The sequence below is a fragment of the Manis javanica genome, chromosome 13, assembly GCF_040802235.1.
Source record: "Manis javanica isolate MJ-LG chromosome 13, MJ_LKY, whole genome shotgun sequence".
Lineage (NCBI taxonomy): Eukaryota > Metazoa > Chordata > Mammalia > Pholidota > Manidae > Manis > Manis javanica.
The window spans coordinates 45,365,908-45,387,816 of record NC_133168.1 but is presented as its reverse complement, the minus strand read 5'-3'; the positions used below and the strand labels follow the sequence as shown (position 1 = coordinate 45,387,816).

The 21,909-nt window shown below is 38.2% G+C and overlaps 1 protein-coding gene across 4 annotated transcripts in view; it reads right to left on the bottom strand.

Moving 5' to 3' along the window:
• Nucleotides 1-21,909, bottom strand: part of RNF217 (ring finger protein 217) — a 156,261-nt gene that overhangs the window by 22,390 nt on the left and 111,962 nt on the right. For all 4 annotated transcript variants that reach the window (XM_036993725.2, XM_036993730.2, XM_036993738.2 and 1 more), the window contains one exon: nucleotides 21,419-21,583. In XM_036993725.2, coding sequence (XP_036849620.1) covers nucleotides 21,419-21,583 — 165 coding nt within the window. The remainder of the gene's footprint in view (nucleotides 1-21,418; nucleotides 21,584-21,909) is intronic.

Genomic DNA, 21,909 nt, shown 5'->3' with positions numbered 1-21,909 from the left:
CCAAGGAGTGGGATTCCTGGGTCAAATCTTGTTTCTATTTTTAGTTTTTTGAGGAACCTCCGTATTGCTTTCCACAATGGTTGAACTAGCTTACATTCCCACTAGCAGTGTAGGAGGGTTCCCCTTTCTCCGCATCCTTGCGAGCATTTGTTGTTCTTAGCCTTTTCGATGCTGGCCATGGTGTGAAGTGATATCTCATTGTGGTTTTAATTTGCATTTCCCTGATGATTAGTGATGTGGAGCATCTTTTCATGTGTCTGTTAGCCATCTGAATTTCTTCTTTGGAGAACTGTCTCTTCATATCCTCTGCCCATTTTTTGATGAGGTTATTTGATTTTTGGGTGTTGAGGCATGTGAGTTCTTTGTATATTTTGGATGTTAACCCCTTGTCGGATATGTCATTTACAAATATATTCTCCCATACTGTAGGATGCCTTCTTGTTCTGTTGATGGTGTCTTTTGCCATACAGACACTTCTTAGATTGATGTAGTCCCATGAGTTCATTTTTGCTTTTGTTTCCCTTGCCCGAGGAGATGCATTCAGGAAGAATTTGCTCATGCTTATATTCAGGAGATATTTGCTATGTTGTCTTCTTTTCTTCTTTTTTATTTTTTTAAATTAATAAATTAATTAATTTTTATGTGATTGATACAGACTCTTATGAAGGTTTCACATGAAAAAACAATGTGGTTACTACATTTACCCATATAATCAAATCCCCACGCATACCCCAATGCAGTCACTGTCCATCAGTGCAGCAAGATGCCACAGATCCACTATATGCCTTCTCTGTGTTACAGTGTTCTCCCCGTGATACCCAACACCATGTGTACTAAACATAATACCCCTCAATCCCCTTCTCCCTCCCTCCCCAACCGCCCTCCCTCACCCCTCCCCTTTGGTAACCACTAGTTCATTCTTGGAGTCTGAGTCTGCTGCTATTTTGTTCCTTCAGTTTTGCTTCATTGTTATACTCCACAAATAAGGGAAATCATTTGGCATTTGTCTTTCTCCACCTAGCTTATTTCACTGAGCATAATGTCCTCTTGCTCCTTCCATGTTGTTGCAAATGGTAGGATTTGTTTCTTTCATATGGCCGAATTACATTCCATTGTGTATATGTACCACATCTTCTTTATTCATTCATCTACTGCTGGACACTTAGGTTGCTTCCATATCTTGGCTATTGTAAAAAAGTGCTGCAATAAACATAGGGGTAGATATGTCTTTTTGAATCTGAGAAGTTGTATTCTTTGGGTAAATTCTAAGGAGTGGGATTACCTGCCTATGTTGTCTTCTAAGAGTTTTATGGTTTCATTACTTACATTCAGGTCTTTGATCCATTTCGAGTTTACTTTTGTGTATGAGGTTAAACAATAATCCAGTTTCATTCTCTTGAATGTAGCTGTCCAGTTTTGCCAACACCAGCTGTTGAAGGGGCTGTTATTTCCCCATTGTATATCCACAGCTACTTTATCATATATTAATTGACCATATATGGTTGGGTTTATATCTGGGCTCTCTAGTCTGTTCCATTGGTCTATGAGTCTATTCTTGTGCCAGTACCAAATTGTCTTGATTACTGTGGCTTTGTAGTAGAGCTTGAAGTTGAGAAGTGTAGTCCCCCACACTTTATTCTTCCTTCTCAGGATTGCTTTGGCTATTCGGGGTCTTTTGTGGTTCCATATGAATTGTAGAATGGTTTTCTCTAGTTCATTGAAGAATGTTGTTGGTATTTTGACAGTATTTGCATTGAATCTGTAGATTGCTTTAGGCAGGATAGCCATTTTGACAATATTAATTCTTTCCATCCATGAGCATGGGATGTGTTTCCATTTATTGGTATCTTCCTTAATTTCTCTCATGAGTGTCTTATAGTTTTCAGAGTATAGGTCTTCTACTTCCTTGGTTAGGTTTATTCCTAGGTATTTTATTCTTTTTGATGCAACTGTGATTGGAATTGTTTTCCTGATTTCTCTCTCTGCTAGTTCATTGTTAGTGTATAGGAATGTAACAGATTTCTGTGTATTAATTTTGTACACTACAACTTTGCTGAATTCAGATATTAGATCTAGTAGTTTTGGAGTGGATTCTTTAGGGTTTTTTATGTACAATATCATGCCATCTGCAAACAGGGACAGTTTAATTTCTTCCTTACCAATCTGGATGTCTTTTATTTCTTTGTGTTGTCTGATTGCCTTGGCTAGGACCTCCAGTACTATGTTAATAGAAGTGGGGAGAGTGGGCATCCTTGTCTTGTTCCCAATCTTAAAGGAAAAGCTTTCAGCTTCTCCCTATTAAGTATAATGTTGGCTGTGGGTTTGTCATATATGGCCTTTATTATGTTGAGGTACTTGCCCTGTATACCCATTTTGTTTATAGAGTTTTTATCATGAATGGATGTTGAATTTTGTCAAATGCTTTTTCAGCATCTATGGAGATGGTCATGTGGTTTTTGTCCTCCTTTTTGTTGATGTGGTGGGTGATGTTGATGGATTTTCGAATGTTGTATCATCCTTGCATCCCTGGAATAAATCCTACTTGATCATGATGGATGATCTTTTAGATGTGTTTTTGAATTTGGTTTGCTAATATTTTGTTGAGTATTTTTACATCTATGTTCATCAGGGATATTGGTCTGTAATTTTCTTTTTTTGTGGTGTCTTTGCCTGGTTTTGGCCTCATAGAATGAGTTTGGAAGTATTCCTTCTTCTTCTACTATTTGGAAGACTTTAAGGAGGATGGGTATTAGGTCTTCACTAAATGTTTGATACAATTCAGTGGTGAAGCCATCTGGTCCAGGGCTTTTGTTCTTAGGTAGATTTTTGATTACCAGTTCAACTTAGCCGCTGGTAATTGGTCTGTTCAGATTTTCTGTTTCTTCCTTGGTCAGCCTTGGAAGGTTGTATTTTTTTAGAAAGTTGTCCATTTCTTCTAGGTTATCCAGTTTGTTAGCATATCATTTTTCATAGTATTCTCTAATAATTCTTTGTATTTCTGTCGTGTCCATAGTGATTTTTCCTTTCTCATTTTTGATTCTGTTTATATGAGTAGACTCTCTTTTTCTCTTGATTATTCTGGCCAGGGGTTTATCTATTTCATTTATTTTCTTGAAGAAACAGCTCTTGCTTTCACTGATTCTTTCTATTGTTTTATTTGTCTTGATTTATTTATTTCTGCTTTAATTTTTATTATGTCCCTCCTTCTACTGACTTTAGGCCTCATTTGTTCTTCTTTTTCTAGTTTCCTTAATTGTGAGTTTAGACTGCTTATATGGGATTGTTCTTCTTTCTTGAGGTAGACCTGTATTGCAATATACTTTCCTCTTAGCACAGTTTTTGCTGCATCCCACAGATTTTGTGGTGTTGAATTATTGTTGTCATTTGTGTCCATATATTGCTTGATCTCTGTTTTTATTTGGTCATTGGTCCACTGTTTATTTAGGAGCATGTTGTGATGCTTCCAGGTGTTTGTGGGATATTTCATTTTCTTTGCATAATTTATTTCTAGTTTCATACCTCTGTGGTCTGAAACAAACTGGTTGATATAATTTCAATCTTTTTGAATTCACCGAGGCTCTTTTTGTGGCCTAGCATATGATCTATTTTTGAAAATGTTCTATGTGCACTTACAAGAATGTGTATTCTGCTGCTTTTGAGTGTAGAGTTCTGTAGATGCCTGTTAGGTCCATGTATTCTAATGTGTTGTTCAGTGCCTCTGTCTCTTTACTTATTTTCTGTCTGGTTGATCTGTCCTTCAGAGTGAGTGGAGTGTTGAAGTTTCCTAGAATGAATGCATTGCATTCTATTTCCCCTTTTAATTTAGTTAGTATTTGTTTCACATATGTAGGTGCTCCTGTGCTGGGAGCATAGATATTTATAATGGTTATATCTATCTTCTTGTTGGATTGACCCCTTTATCATTATGTAATATCCTTCTTTGTCTCTTGTGACTTTCTTTGTTGTGAAATCTATTTAGTCTGATACAAGTACTGCAACTCCTGCTTTTTTCTCCCAATTAGTTGCATGAAATATCTTTTTCCATCCTTTACTTTTAGTCTGTGTATGTCTTTGGGTTTAAAGTGAGTCTCTAATAGGCAGCATATAGATGGGTCTTGTTTTTTTATCCATTCAGTGACTCTATGTCTTTTGATTGGTGCATTTAGTCCATTAATATTTAGGGTGATAATTAATAAGTATGTACTTATTGCCATTGCAGGCTTTAGATTCATGGTTACCAGAGGTTCAAGGTTAATTTCCTTACTATCTAAGGGTCTAACTTAACTCACTTGATATGGTATTACAAACACAATCTAAAGGTTCTGTTTTTTTCCTCCTTTTCCTTCCTCCTCCATTCTTTGTATGTTATGAATCATATTCTGTACTCTTTCTCTCTCCCTTGATTGACTTTGGAGATAGTTAATTTGATTTTATATTTGCTTAGTAATTAGCTGTCCTACTCTCTTTACTGTGGTTTTGTTACCTCTGGTGACAGCTATTAAACCTTAGGAACATTTCCATCCATAGCAGTCCCTCCAAAATACACTGTAGAGATGGTTTGTGGGACGTAAATCCTCTCAGCTTTTGCTTATCTGGAAATTGTTTCATCCCTCCTTCAAATTTAAATGATAATCTTGCCAGATAAAGTATTCTTGGTTTGAGGACCTTCCACTTTATTGCATTAAATCCATCATGCCACTCCCTTCTGGCCTGTAAGGTTTCTTTTGAGAAGTCTGATGGTAGCCTGATGGCTTTTCCTTTGTATGTGATCTTATTTCTCACTGTGGCTGCTTTTAATAGTCTGTCCTTATCCTTGATCTTTGCCATTTTAACTACTATATGTGTTGATGTTGTCTTCCTTGGGTCCCTTATGTTGGGAGATCTGTGCACCTCCATGGCCTGAGAGACTATCCTCTTCCCCAGATTGGGGAAGTTTACAGCAGTTACCTCCTCAAAGGCACTTTCTATCCTTTTTTCTCTCTCTTCATCTTCCAGTACCCCTATAATGCGAATATTGTTCCATTTGGATTGGTCACAGAGTTCTCTTAATATTCTTTCATTCTTAGAGATCCTTTTACCTCTCTGTGCCTCAGCTTCTTTGTATTCCTCTTCTCTAGTTTCTATTTCATTTATAATCTCCTCCACTGTATCTAATCTGCTTTTAATAGCCTCCACTGTGCCCTTCAATGATTGGATCTCTGACCATAATACATTCCTGAGTTCTTGAATATTTTTCTGTACCTCCATGAACATGTTAATGATTTTTATTTTGATATCCCTTTCAGGAAGATTCATGAGGTCGATGTCATTCGAATCTTTCTCAGGAGTTGTATTCATTATTTTACTTTGAACCAGGTTTCTTTGGCATTTCATATTTGTATATGGCGCCCTCTAGTGCCCAGAAGCTCTACTCCCTGTAGCTGCTCGGCCCCTGAAGCAATGTCAGGGGTTGCAGGGTAGCGGTATTGGTGCCTGGGGGGAAGAAAGAGCTGTTTCCTGCTTCCTAGCTGCTATGCCTGTCTCCACTATCTGAACCAGTGGGCTGAGCACCCTGGTATAAGCCTCTGTGCTTGCATTTGTAGTTGCTGTAGATTGGTCTTCCCTCTGGCTGGCCTAACATCAGGATAGGGTTTGCCGGTTTGCGAGCTAGGTGGGGCTGGCAGGGAGAAAGGTGCAGTAGGCTGCATATCATGGAGGGGGCCCTTGGAGCTGTGTAGCCAGCCAGGGAACTGGAGCACCTGAAGATCGTGGAAACTCCCAACTTGCTGGGCAAATTGCATCCAGACAATTTTGTGTGCCTGTCCTTTGCAGTAAGCTCTGTGCAATCCTTGCCCCTTTAGCAGCCTCTTGCTGTTAAGAAGTCTCTCAAACTGCATGCCTTTTTATTTGTCCCAGAGCAGCCGCATATGAATTCCTGCTTTCCAGAAGCGGCTGGAATCTCAGTCTCTCCAGGAATTTTGCCTGTCTTAGCTTTCCAACCCCCTAATCATGAGAGTACCATGCAAGCGCCATGAAGGGTAGGTTTGTGCTCCCAGAGCAGATCTCCGGAGTTAGGTATTCAGCAGTCCCAGGCCTCCACTCCCTCCATGCTTCATTTCTTTTCCTCCCGCCAGTGAGCTGGAGTCAGGGAAGGGCTTGGGTTCTACCAGGCCAAGGCTTTAGCATGTTACCCTGTTCCGTGAGGTTTATTCTTTTCTCCAGGTATATGCAGTTTGGGGCAGTCCTCTTTCCTGTTTCTCTTTGAGGATTAGTTGCATTAATTGTATTTTCGTATTATATGCAGTTTTAGGAGGAAGCCTCTGTCTTACCTCTCATGCTGCCATCTTTAATCCTCTCTCCTCAACCCTCAGTTCTTGCTGAGTTGACTGCAACCCCATGTTGCTGAAACATCCAGAACAGCTTTCTCTCTCCAGAAAACGTTCACTCACTTATTCACACAACTAATACTTATTAGTTCATTGATAATACCTGACATGGCTCCTGCCCTTAAGGAGCCTGTAGTGGAAGGTATAGACAGACATTCATCAATTATACAGATAAATATATACTCATAAGCTAGACATCTGTGGTGAAGGAAGAGGACAGGGCATGAAGAAAGTGCTTAATAGGAGGAGCTTCATCTGGTCTAAGGACCTGAAGAAAATTCTCTAAGGAAATAAAGGAAAAAATACAGTTCACCAGAGGAGCTGGTGGCCAGAAGAACCTTCCCAACACAGCACATTCATGGCACTGTATCCATGAGGTGAGAAGTAACCCGTACTAGCTCTGTTAGATCATTTCTCACTTCACATTTTAAAACTAATTATCTGTGTCCATCTGCTCAAGCCCTCTACTCTCTCATTTGATAAGATCTAAAAGAACTCAGATCATGTACATCTTGTTAATTTGTTACAGGGACTTGCCAACATCCTGTTGCATTGCACGTTCTCAATAAATATAAAGAACAAGTGAGTATTATCCCTGACTCTCTAACTGCCAAATCCAATGAACATGTTTTTATTTCTTATGTTATTGTGTCTCTCAGTGTCAATTCATCAGTTAATAACTATTTCCTTCTGACCTTTGATACACTCTTGGTTCAATGACACCTTTTTTTCCAGGTGCTCCTCTTACTTCTCTTAGATTCCTGTTTCTTCACATATCCCTAAATTCCACCCATGACTCACCACTTAACACATACTCTTTGGGTAATCTCTTCTACATTCAGATTGTTTCAACTTCCCTCCACTGGATCTCGTATCTTCATTTCCACTGTGGACCTGGCCTGTGAGTTGCACATTCATGTAGCCACTATTTGCAGGTCATATGCACCTATAAGCTTTACCAGCCATTTCAAAATCAAATGAGCAAAACCAAGTTCATCATTATGCCACGGCCCCTTAGACCAACAATAAAAAAATAAAATTAGGTCCATCTCCATTATTTTATCTCAGTTGATGGTATCACCACTCATTTAGACACTTGAGCTAAATATCTGCTGGTTATCTTCATTACCTTCCACAGCTGAGTAATCATCAAGGTCAGACAGTTTTGACCTCAAAATACTTAGCTAATCCTTCTCCTTTTCTCAGCCTCTTGACCACTTAGCTTAGCGCATACTGTCATTTCCTTCAAGATGTCTATCTACCTTCCTCTAATCAATAGCAACCAAGCTAAAATATAGGTCTGTTATCACCATTCCCATTTACAACTTTTTAGTCTGGAGGATAAAATCCAACTTTCTTAACATTGTATGCAAAGCCTAGGCTACTGTTTGTTTCTGCAGCCCCACCTTTCACCACTTCCTCCTCTAGGGAAACCACAAAGTGCTTGTGGCTCCTGTACACAGCACACATTTCCTGGCTTTGTGCCCCTGTACTTTAAGTTGTAATACTACCATTCCTGGGTACCTTTCATCATACCAAAATAAATCCAATAACTCTCAACAACCTAGCTCTCCATGGATTCCCCAAGATGAATTGGATGTCCCTTTTACCATGAACCCTCTTATAATACTCATGCAAAACCCTATTGAAATGCAGCAGTTTTTTAAAATCAATGTCTGTGTAATGACTTGTATCCTCCTTTGTGAGTTTCATGAGAAAAAGGACCACATTTAACAGAACACATAATCCATAAAAGGAGGAAAGAAAAATGACATTTGTCCATTCAACAATTTCTTTCTAGTGCTTCACAGTGCCCAGAGCTTCTCTAAATGCTAAAGGTACCTCAAGGATCAAAATAGATAAATATCCCTGCTCTCACCAGCTGCAAAATAAATATACTATTTTACACAGTGATAAGTAATATGGTACTATGGAGAAAAAATGAAGCATATTATGGGTATATTTCCTATTGAGCTAGGGAAAGGTGGTAATGAGGAGCTGAATTTTGCTCAACGACATGAAGGGAGAAAGCAGGCTGTGCAGGTATCTGGGGAAAGAATATTCCAGACAAAGGGAAAAACAAATATGGAGACCCTGAGAAGGTAAAATGCCTGATGTTTCTGAAGCACAGCAAGGAGGGCAGTATGGCTGGAGGAGGGTCAAAGAAATAGACGAGATCAGAGGGATAACGCGGTAGAGGCATGTCCAGAGTGTGATGGGTCATATGATCATTATAAGGACAAGCTTTTGCTCTTCTTGAGACAGGAGCCAAGGGGGGTTTTGAGCAAAAAGGGGTGATGCAATATGACTATGTTTAACAACCTCGTTCTGGCGCTGGGTAGGAACACTATGAAGATCAAGAAACTAGTCAGGAGGTGATTGCAGAAATCTTAGTAAGAGTAAGATGACCATGTACTGTACCAGACTAATGAGTGGGGGTGCTGAGATGAAGTTAACTTCTGAATATACTCTGATGGTACACTCTATAATTTATGACTGAGAGTTTGCGGAGTGTGAGAAAAAGAAAGGCTGGGATGATAACAGATTCTTGACCTGGGCAGCTCTAAGGTTGGGGTTCCCACTTACTGAGATGAGAAGAACCATCTTGGGGAGAGAAAATACATTGTGTTGGAGAAGTCTATTAAGGCAAGTGCCGACACGCATTGGACATGTATCTCTACTCATAGGTTCCCAAACCTTTATGGTCTGCCCACTGATTGGCAGAGGGTACAGTGAAACTTGCTCCCTGCTTTGAATTCTAAGTTGAGTTTGCTGCAGAAGAAAAAGGAACTCTTAAAACTTGAAATGAAAATAAATGAGAATAAACAAATCATCTAAGAAAGCTTTAGATCCTTAGGTAAAACTGGCCCCATCGGTCTCCACAGAGAAACAGGCAGCTTTTCACTTCCCACATTCTCTGGTTCACCCAGCTCACTTGACTTCATCCTTCTCAGGAGGCTTCATCTACAACGGAGGCTCTCAACAGGGGCTCCCAGTCCCCCAGAGATGCTGCAGAATGTTTCTTGGTGGAGAATGTCTGGTTGTCACAAAAGTAGCTGATGTCAGAGTGGTTGTTCTGAGGCTTGGGACACCCTACACAATAACGATTCAGGTTCTGGTCATATAATTGTTTATAAATATCTGATATAGGACCTAATTCCACTTTATATATAAATAAAAAAGTAATTGTTTCATGGTTTTATAAACAAAAAATAATTGTTTCATGGTTTTAATAGATAATGGATTTTTAGTTATATAGTTACTATGTAAATTGAGGGAAGATTGATTGTATTTAGAGTCGAACTCCATATACACAAGGCCAAAATAGGTTTGCATGATTTTAACATATGTTGAATTTTCTAGCAACAGAAGTACATATATACATATGCACACTCACACATATATATATATACACACAAATACACTTCTTTTGTTCTCATTTTAAAATGTCAACTCTAAAGGACAGGTACTGAGGTGGAGCCAAGATGGCAGCGTGAGTAGAGCAGTGGAAATCTTCTCCCAAAGCCACATATATTTTTGAAAATACAACAAAGACAACTCTTCCTAAAGGATAGGTACTGATAATATTTAAGCTTTGCTCCAGGGTTTCTTAAAACCAAATCCAAACTTCTGCATTATAAACAGATGTAAAATTCTGATGGTTTCTTTATGTCTTTTATTGTCATTGTACCTGAGCATTTACATGTTGAATATGTATTATTATATTATTCTATTTTCACTTACTTCCATTTTATATTATAATTAGGACAATATATTGATTTTTACATGAAATGTTACGTGTAGTTGTATTATAAATTTAATCTCAGGATAGTAAACAAATACTAAAATAATTTGTCATAAAAATAGGGCATTGGACGCAAAACAGTTTATATCCTAGAAAGTATCTGCCATAGAGCAATCAAGCTCTTCTCACAAATAAGGCCTAGACTTTGGCACACCAAGAGAGCAGAGCAGTGATGACCAACGTTCCAAATTTAGAGATTTCAAGCAATCTGGAGCATTAAAATGGGTAATCAGTGGTCAAGGAGAAGGCATTTAACTTTCTGAATGGGCACTATTTGAAAGCAGTCATCAGCCCTTAATGTGCTTTTGTAGTGGTGTGTGAAGTGCTAGATAATTGCAGGATTATCTGAAAGAATGCACATTAATACTCCAAGTTCTTCCTTCAGCAACCACAGGCTACAGAGCTACAGCTCAGACAGATGAGCCCAGATTTACGCATTATAAACAGAAAACACACGTCTTCTGTGCTAATTTTATATGAATAGGAGCAAATTAATCATTTTTCCGGAATCAATATATTCCTGCCCAAAGCATCCTATAAGAGGATTTCTGATAATAAAACATCCGAAGGGAAATATCCTGACAAGTAATTTCCCTTAATTCCAAATTCACAATAAATTATGAATGAATATAATTCATTTTTCCCTTGCCTGTCTCCTTTTTGGTCGACTTAACCTCTCTGAAACTGTTTTTACATCTTAAAATGATGGTGATTACCCCCTCCTCACAACTTTGTTGTGCTTTTTTTAAAATTTTAAGTATGGTTGACATTATATTAGTTTCAGGTGTACAACAGAGTGATTCAAAAATTATGTGCTTCGTGAAATCCTCACCAGGATAATTATAGTTACCTTCTGTCACTATACAAAGTCATTACAATATTATTGACTATATTTCCTGTGCTGTACCTTTCATCCTCATGACTTATTTATTTTATAATCAGAAGTTTGTACCTCTTGATCCCCTTCACCTATTTCACTCATCCATCCCTACCCCCTCTGGCAACCATCAATTTGTTCTCTGTATTTATGAGTCCATCTCTAGTTTTCGTTTGTTCATCCTATTTTTTAAATTCCACAATAAGTGAAATCACAGGGTATCTATCTTTCTATGACATATTTCACTTAGCATAATTCCCTTTAGGTTCATCCATGTTGACACAAATGGCAAGATTTCATTCTTTTTCGTGTCTCAGTAATAGTTCATTGTGTGTATATACATCTTTATTGATTCATTTATTGATGGGCATTTAAGTTGTTTCTGTATCTTGGCTACTGCAAATAATGCTGTAATAAACACAGGGGTGTTGTACATTTTTCCAAATTAGTGTTTTCGTTTGTTTTGGGTAAATACCCAGAAGAGAATTACTGAATTATATAGTTTTTCTATTTTAAATTTTTTGAGGAAACTCCATACTGTTTTCTATAGTGACTGTACCAGTTTACATTCCCATGAACAGTGCCTTAACATTAGTCATTCTGACAGGTGTGAGGTAGTATGTTGTGGTTTTTATTGGGACTCACAACTTTCCTCTGAGAATTAAATGAGAAAACAAATATAACCTAATGCTACTGAGCCTATCATTTTATTATTACTGTGTACTATGTTAAAGTTTTATTGAAAGGCACTTAAAATTAAGATCTGGATGACACACTGGAACTTTGCATCTTAGTATCATATTGAGGATTTGGTAAGATAATATATGCAGAAAACTGCAAAGGAGACTGATATAGTAAATACCAGTATACGTTAGACAATAAATATTATTATTATTGTTACTGTGCTAACACAACAAAGAAAGAGCATTGTACAAAGACATTTTTATTAATAAAACCTGTTCATATCCTGGCATTTCTTTTAAAAAAAGAATAGTGACTGACTTACCACCTAGCAATAGGTAATATGTTGACCCTGGCAAAAAATAAATGACATAATCACCCATTAACTCATAAATCATTTATTGCTTATAAATTAGCCTATGAAAATAAGTAATTTCCTAATTAATTATCTCTATTCAATGTCTTGCAAAATGTTTTAAATAGAGATGTAAGATTATTTGTACAAGAGGAAAGTTAGGGTGGTCCAGCAGCATGCAATCTAGTTCTCTGTGACTAGATTACAAAGTGTTTATACAAGTGTTTCTCTTATCTGACATTAAGGAAGAAGGTAATTGGGTGGATGTTTAAGGAATTCCCCTTTATTGTTCCAAAAACAAACAAAAAAAGTATAACCCATTTTGAGAAATTCTAACCCCAGCTTTGCTTTAGTAAGCCCAGAATTTCACATTTAACTTCGACATGAAGAAGGAAAAAATATAACAGCTAAATCTTAGAGGTTGTGTACTTAGAGATGTTCAAACAGCTCCAGAAAGCTGTGAAATTATAGTCCTTCTGTTCTCTTGTTAGATTTTATTTATTTTTAGTCATGAACTATTTAAAAACTTTAAAAAAATCAGAGACTAATGTAACAGACACACATGGATTCAATACCACCTAATGTTGACAAGTTGTAACATCCTCTTCAGAAATATTTCTGAGGAGATAATGCTTCCTTTGCATACTACCTTCTTTATATAATTGTTTCTTAACTTGAATTTCCTACTTGCTATAGCCTGGCTTGCTTCAAATGATTGGGTAAAAGGGCCTGAGTTGTGTCCACCTCTCTTTTGAAAGTACATATGTTAAAAAATATTCTCTGAAGGCAGAAATATGGCCTTTGGAAAAATGGGGTTTTAACAGTTCAAAACTCCACAAAGGAAAGACAGGCAGTGGCTAAGAGTCAAAACCTGGTTAAGACAATTAACACTAATTGACTAATATTAACCCTTTTGAGGAACAACTAGAAGACTGGATCATCAATCATTCTTACAAAAGTTCCCACCCACGTTCTTTAAGGCTTCATAAGTGTTTTTACTTCTAATGATGCTTATTACAATATTAGAGAATAATGTTAGAGATTTCTAATTCTTCTAAAATTTAAAATTATTCAGGCCATAGAAACATCTAGCTGGGATTTTGCTACTATCTGACACACATTTACTAATAAATTGAAATAAATATTTTTAAAAAATTTCCTTTAAGTAAAAAGACTTAAAAAAGTATGCATTGAACAATAAAACTATGTGGTAGCCACTTCCTGGAAACAAGGAAATAATTAAATAGATTATTTTCTTTAATTTATTGATGTGTTATGCTATCATAAACAGCCAAATAAATGGCTATTAAGTGTATTCTATACTTTAGAATAGTGTATTTCAAGCTTTCAAATGAACACATAAATTTTAAAAAACACCATTTATACTTAAAAATAGTTGATGGTAAATTTTATGTTTTTTACCACAATACAAAAAAAAGCACTCACTATTTGACTCAATACTATTTCCAAAAAGCTTCAATAACAATTTAAATTGTGTATGTGGAATTGCTTACAATGGTGTTTACTTGTTTTCTGTTGTATTATCTTATGTTTATTAATTTTTAGGAATGTATCTCACTTTGCATTTTCTTTGACTTGGTAGTTCTTTTTTTTATTGACTCAGAGTTTAGTTCTAATCTGTGCTATAAAACTGTCTTGCCAATTGGTTTCAGCCCGGGGAAGTTCACTGTGGATTCAGTGAGACCGAGGAATGATGATGGAAGGTTCTTGGGGTCAAAGGGTTTGTTACCCAGCTTGTTCTCCTGGCAATAGGTCAAACACTAGAATCACATCTGCATCTAGCAGTCTGCAGGTCTATGATCTACCTCCACTGTGATATCCACCCAAAGCACTGGGCAGAGCTTTTTATATAGTGCCTCAGTCAATACTAGCTTATTGCCTACAGGTGTAAAAGCAGTAGCCTAGCAACAGGCAGGTACATCATCAATTAGTTTAGGGTCAGGTGAGGATCCTGGTCATAGGAACTTCAAGTTTCCCCACAGAGACATAGTATCAAAATGAATTTTACATGGAAATTGAACAAATATTCTAATAACTACATAAAGTTTAAATCTCCTGTTGACTTTAAAATTTAACTTAAAATAATCATGTACTAGATTTAGTTTTGTGTTAACTATGTTTAAGAAAGACATTTTAAAATTAATATATATTTTCTGTAGGTTAATAATTTATGTACAATAGGAAACAAATTTTTAAATTAAAAAGCAGTGTAGAATAAGTGACTGAAGAATACTGTGAATTAAGAAACAATGAGATTGTGGATAAAGTAAAGTTTCCTATGGCCAGGATTCTCACCTGGCCCTGGTCATCTGGCTTACTGTAGAAGTGTGGGCAATATGTTGCTATTGACTCTGTATAAAGACCTCCATCCAGTGCTCTGCACAACATGGTAGCATGGCTGCACAGCTGCATGGCTGCAGGAGAGCAGCGACTGGAGTGGTGGCAGTGCTGAGGACAGAGACTGAGATGGCTGTAGGAGTAGAGAGGCCCAGAGGCAGAGACCGGCTTGCTGTGTGCAGACTTGTTCTGAGTAGATGGGATTCTAATGACTGACCTGCCACTTTGGGAATAAAGTTGGGTATAAACCCTTTCGCCCCAAGAATGTTCCATTGTCATTTTTCGGTCTCATTAAATCCATAGTGAACTTGCCTGGGGCTGAAACCCATTGGCAAGATGGAGATTCAAATAAAAATGGTCAAGTAAAGTTGATCTCACTGTGTGTGGATAAAATGAGAGTTCCTGTGGCCAGGATTCTCACCTGGCCCTGGTTGACTAGCTCACTACACAGTGTGGGCAATGCATTGCTATTGACCCTATATAAAGAGCTCCACCTGGTGGTCTGGGTGACAAGGTAGCATGGCTGCAAGGCTGCAGGAGAGCAGAGCAGAGGCTGGACTGGTGGCAGTGCCAAGGACAGAGGCCCAGAGAACGGCTGTGTAGGCAGAGAGGCCCAGAGGATGGCTATGTGGGTAGAGAGGCCAGAGGCAGAGACTGGCTTGCTGCATCCAGACTCACTCTGAGTGAATGGGATTTTAGTGATTGACCTTCCACCATGGAAATAAAGTTGAGTATAACCCTTTCACCCCAAGAACATTTTACTGTTATTTTCTTTGGTCACATTGAATCCATAGTGAACTTGCCTGGGGCTGAAACACACGGCAAGACAATTGACATAGTTGACAGGATTCATTGTTGACCAAGGAAAAAGACAGGCTGCCCTTATGGGAGGGATGCTTTACCGGGCTGCCCCTGTGAATGGGGAGACAGTGGATTGTCCCCCAAAGGGTATGTGTTCTGAGGTGGCTTGACTCCTAGAGGGCTGGGCCCCATTCCAGTGCCCCATTCCAGTACTGGAGGCAAATGGAGGTAATATATGAGGCAGTAGAGGTGGCAACTGGCATAGTAAGTAGGTCTTTTGAGAGACAGAGTGCCTGTGAGGCAGCAGGGACTGTGGGTTGGCTGCTTCTCACAGTATTAAAAAAGTCTACAGAAGAGAAGGACATGCTCCTGAAAAGATGCAAGAAATGGTGGCATGAGAACGCAAGCTGCCAACTGCTGTGGATTCACTGAAGAAGGAAATGGCATTGATAACTAGAGAAGGCAGCACAAGAATACCAGTAGTGCTGCCAGGTGCTCTGAAGGAAGAAAAGGCCATCAAGGAAAAACACAAACTCCTGAGGGAAGCACAGGCAGAGGTTGCACAAGAACACCAGAGAAATCAGAGAGGCCCAGAGGGTGGCTGTGCAGGCAGAGAGGCCCAGAGGCAGAAACTGGCTCACTGCGTGCAGACTCACTCTGAGTGAATGGGATTTTAGTGATTGACCTTCCACCATGGAAATAAAGTTGGGTATAACCCTTTCGCCCCAAGAACATTTTACTGTGATTTTCTTTGGTCACATTGAATCAATAGTGAACTTGCCCAGGGCTGAAACCCATTGGTAAGACACTGTGTTACTAATTTTTCATAAAAATGCCTATTTATAAATAATTTCCAGAAGTGTTTGCATATTTTTACCTTAGCATTAAAAAATCATACTTATGAATGAGTATCTTGATATATTTGGAAGGAAAAAATGTGACTTTCATCCCAATTATCTTCCAAAACACAATTATAAATAATAATTTTAATTTCTCAGCATAAGTCAAATTTCTTCAAAATAGTATATGATATATTAAATTGGTGTTACTACTTGAGAAAAGGTATCAACTCATTACAAGAGAAATGATATTTATGAGTGAATGAAAGAAAAGATAGTTTATTTGGAATACCAATTAAAATAATGAATTAATAGATTATCAAGCCTTGCCAGGATAGGCAAATTTTACAAAAGCACAGTCATTGAATGCTCACCAATATGAGCACTTAGTTTTCTTGAAAACTTAGCAGCAGCAAGATTTGGTGTCTAGTGAAAAGACCCTGTGGGGAACCTTGAAGTTCCTATGGCCAGGATCCTCACCTGAACTTAAACTACTTGATGTAATTGGCCTACTGCTAGGCTACTGCTGCCACAACCGAGGCAATCAGCTATTACTGACCGAGTCCTACATAAAGAGCTCTGCCTGGTGCTCTGGATGGAGGCAGAGACAAAGGAGGATTACAGACCTGCAGACTGTTGGATGCAGATGTAATTCTAGTGTTCAATCTATCACCAGTAGAATAAAGCCAGGTAATATGCTCTTTTACCCAAGAACATTCCTTATCATTCCTCGATATCACTGAATCCATAATGAACTTGCCTGAGCTGAAAACCATTGGCAAGACAATTGGTGATGTTGGGAGGATTCATTGTTGACCAAGGAACAGAACAGACTGCCCTTATGGGAGGGTGAAGAGAAAGGTACCATCAGCCCCAGAAGTGAAGGAGCTGGGGAAGGATGAGGGGGTGGTGCTGGGGGTACTGACCCCTCCTCTATTGAAAGTACACCCGGTGATTGTAAAAAAAATAAAGACACAGCAACTGAGGGTTCTCCCAGGAGAGATGCAGCCCCCTCTGCAGGTTGTGGAGCATTCGATGCTCCACCCCTATACTCAGGCTGAGCTGGTAAATTTGGGCTCCCATTTTAGGCAGAAGCTGTCAGAGTTAATATCAGCTTGGCTCCTGCATCTGTGGAATATAGGAGGGGATGGAATTGTTTTGTCTGGATCAGAGATGGGAAAGCTATTTTCCCTGACAGTTCAGCCTGCCTTGAGGCAGAGATTACAATATGCACATCAGACCTCAGGAAATCACTCCTTCCTCAATTACCTTATGGCTGCACTTCATGCTGTGTTGCCCAATCAGGGTGATTTACCATCCTCCCCTGATAGATGGCAGAAGTATGCTGAGCTCTAATAGGTGTTACAGGAGCTAGGCATGAAAAAAGCCATCTATAGTACAGAGAATATTGGCACAGATGAGGAGCCTTTTACTGCAGAGATGAGAAATGCTATGCTTCAAATGGCTCCCACATCCCTCTTTGGGTCTCTAGTGGCTATTCTTGCCCCTCACTTACAGTGGCCCACAAGTGAGGTTACCAATATGGTAGCAGACTTGGGAGAGGCTTAATCAATGAAAGCACAAAAAGAAATGACGTCTGCTACTCAGAGGAAGAATTTAAAGGGTCCTGTGAAGGTTAAAAGCACCTAGATATGGATTGATTTAATAGGAGCAGGAGCAGACAGAAGGAAATTAGATGGGAAGTCAAATAGAATCTTACTGGAGCTATGGCAATACTGAAACCAGAGCAGAAATTTCATCCACTGAGAACGAAGAGGCAGAGGCCAGAGACAGAGGCACAAGATCGGACTGTGTGTTTGCAAGACTTCCTGCTGGAGAGCGAGCCAACCTCACCTGAACCCACACAGGAAGATGACTAGGGGACACGGTTTGGTTGAGGGGAAAGGCCACATGTTGAAATACCTATCCAGTGGTCCCCTGTGAATGTACAATGTGTTCTGGCTCTGGTGGACACAGGGGCTGAATGTTCACTGATTTATGGTAACCTTGAGCCATTTCCCAAGACTCCGCTATTATAGATGGATACAGGGGTAAGGCTATCAGAGTGAAACAAACCTAAATCCCTTTGGGAATAGGGTGTTGTGGGGAAGTTGGGGTTCCTATGGCCAGGATCCTCACTGAACTTAAACCACCTGATGATGTAACTGTCCTGTTGCTAGGATACCGCTTCCACACCTGTAGGCAATAAGCTATTATTGAGCTATATAGAGAGCTGGCCCAGTACTCTGGGCAGAGGCAGAGACTCTAGCGCTTGACCTACCTCCAGGAGAACAAGCCCGGTAATAAATCCTTTCACCCCAAAGAACGTTTGCTGCCATTTTCTTGGTCACACTGAATCCATAGAGAACTTGTCCCGTGCTGAAACCCATTGGTAAGACAGGTGTCTACCCACAAAGGTACATACTGTGTACAACTCTCCCATCCCTGAATATATTTTGTGAATATATTTTGTGAATCTCTATCTCTAACCGTGTCCCCTAGTCATCTTCCTGTGTGGGTTCAGGTGAGGTTGGCTCGCTCTCCAGCAGGAAGTCTTGCAAACACACAGTCTATGGTTACAGAACTGCAGGTGAGTTCAGACTGAGGACACATGTGGTGAAGGCAGTTCTGAGGGGACATGCTAGGCACCTGCCCACAGCTTTGCATGTGCTGAGTTGGCAGGCAACTAATACCAAACAATACATATTGCCTGGAGGGCATAAAGAAATTGGAGGAACCCTCCAGGAACTGGGAAAAGTGGGTATTAAAATAAAATAAATGTTCTAAAAACTATGTCATGTTAAGTGGAAAAAGAAAGGATAGCATATTATCTGCATACTACAATCAGAACTTAAAAAAAAAGTTACTTTAATAGGGGACAGACAGAGGAGACCACACTGACATGGTAATAGTGACTATATTGGAACAGCAGGAATCTGGATGAATTTCCACCTCCCCACACCTTTTCCAAATTTCTACCATATGTTATGTGACCTATATAAACAAAGCAAATAATTATTTAAATTATGAATCAATCCAAACAAATGTACCTACCCAGGGTACAAAAATAAAAGTATACTTTGGTTATAACAAAATTTTAAATGCATTTGATTATGATCATTGAAAATATTCACAAGCAAATATATATTTGCATTGTTCACCTGGAAGCACGGTGTGAAATTTTTTGTCACAAGCTCCTAGCATCTTCCTTTTTTATATTTATAAATTTTAATTGATTATTTATTGAAAATAAAGCCTTGGAGTATAAAATAAATAGTGTATCATCAAGTAATATCTCCTCATGGATTTCGATTATAAAAATAGAAATGTTTCATGTGGGAAAATATAATTTTAAGGTCCAAAAAGAAAAACACAGTTCAGAAAATGCATAGCTTTAAAGCCACAAGCTTAAATGAAAAAGAAAACTGAAATCACTCTATTTAAAATAAGTCATAAAATATGACTTCAGTTGACATAAATTTTATGGAACCTGAATCTCGCCAGAAAGTAGATTTTCTGCTGCATGGTAGTCCTGTAAACTGATTAAATGGCTCCTTGACTCCTTTCCTTTCAGCTACTTAAAAGGTAATTCCTTTTAAATCTCCAACCTTTTAGCTATTACTTTACAAAGCAACCAATATGTATGCTTTCTCTTAACTGTTTATCTGTATTTGTTAAAACTGGGGGAAGTTGTTAGTGCATTCAGTAAATTCCTTACAGTTGGCTGCTTTTTCTTTCCATGTGTTAGAATCCCTTTAATGTCAGATTGAGGGATTACAGTAATGATTGCATGTTTTTATGTAGTACCTCAATTGATTCAGTATTTCCCCAGTATATAATGCTGTAGTATTGTTCTTTCAGCATACAGTCTTAGAGCCAGGCTAACTGGTAATTGTTTTTACAGCTTTCCAGGGAGATATATAAAATATACTTATGAACAAAGTGTTAAATAGAATGACTTAACAGCACTCCCAAATTCCTACTGGCCTTTATTTACTTTGAAACTGAGCAGTAGCTTTCAATAAACTGAAAAGGCAAAAGAAAGAGGTAAAGGCCTCATTTTCTCATTGTTCATTGATGGATGGAAAGTGTTCTGAGCAGTGATCTGAAACAGCTCTATAATCAAAAGGGTGACTGTGGATGAATTTGCCTTCCACAAGAAAAATGAAGAAAGCTTTAGCTCAAACACCTTTGCACATCACTTTTAAGAGAACCAGGTCATCTATATTATTTCACAAATTTCTTCCATTTGCTAAGAATGCAAAATGTTATTTTAGGCAACACTTTTACTTACTATACATATAAAATGGTATGTGAACTTGGTATAGTGAATCTATGCATTTTATTCATGTTCATTAACAGGTTTCAGAATATACTTGTACCTTCAAATTCAATTTACAACAACTAATTAATAAAAATTTTTTTGGATAATTCAAATATCATTTATCTGGTGTTAAGTCTCTGGGAAGGAATTGCAGAATTTCTCTTAAAATAAAATTAGGCACACCTTAGATATGATTTCTAAAAAGAAATTTGGGCAAAAGTGGAAACTACGTATGGTAGAGTATACATATCACATAAACAATTTTCTAAAATGAGCTTTAAAGAAAAGTTTAAAACTTCAGCAGACCCCTATCTTGTAAAAGTCAAATCTGAAGTTTTCTGGATGGATTTACTTGCTTTCTCTAAGGAGACTCTTCCCTCACTGTTTACATGGTTGACTTCCCACATCTAGATCTCAGCTCAGATGCCTGTCAACACTTGATTACTTGCATGATACTCTAGAGAAAAATGAAAAAAAAAATGGGATTCATAAAATCCCTAAGTTCTGATTTTAACTACTAGCTTCTACTTTGCCTGATTTACACAAAGCAAATGATCAATTTAATGTAATCCTAAAGTGATAAGCAATGCCGAGGGAAAGCAAAGCAAAGGCTTATAAAGATTCAGAGCCTGCCTCATTGAGAAGTGATTATAGCACATGTGGCAAACTAGAAAAGAATGGTTTTACATCATTTTCATACTAGCTTTTCCCTGTATATGCATCTACATTTTTAAATGGAAGATAAGAATTTTGAAGTTTAAGACCAATATTTACATGTAGCCTCCTTAAATTCCAAAATGTAATGCAAATAATAATATACATTGTTTATATATAGACTTTTCAATTGAGTTATGTAATATAATTACTCTTCTAAATGAAGGAGCAAATATTCTTTTTCTCCACACCAGCATTAATAAAGTTATACAAATAATTCACGTCAACATCATAAATATTAGTGTCCAGTGAGACCCAGATGCACACACTTCTTTCCTTTCCTCCTAAGGTTATCTCACCTTGCACTTTGGACACTTCTGGGCATTCCGTTGCCCGTGCTCAATTTCGCTGGCCCAGTGACGCAACAATTTGTCTCCTTTTTTGTACTCCTTGCAGTTAACACCTTCATGCCAAGGAGAGTGGCACTTGAAACACCAGACGAATTGGCAAGTGGGACACTGGATCTGTATAAAGAAAAGTAATATTAAGTACTAGTAGATACACTGGAAGTGCCCAAAAGTATAAGAATGGTGATTCTTGGGGAAATTAGCTAAAAGGTTATAATTTGTCCAGGTTTAAAGGATCTCCCCCTCTACAGTACATAAACTACAGTAAGACATGACTATTCTATTACTAAAGGAGGAAAGAATTGCTTTGGCATGGATGATTTGGCTTTTTGTAAACTATACTGTAATTAACACTTGAGATATTCTGGCAATAAGTTTGGCCTTATGAACATCAGCTTGAAGTACAGTGAAAAACCCAAAGGTTCACCGTGCCCCCAAGCCTC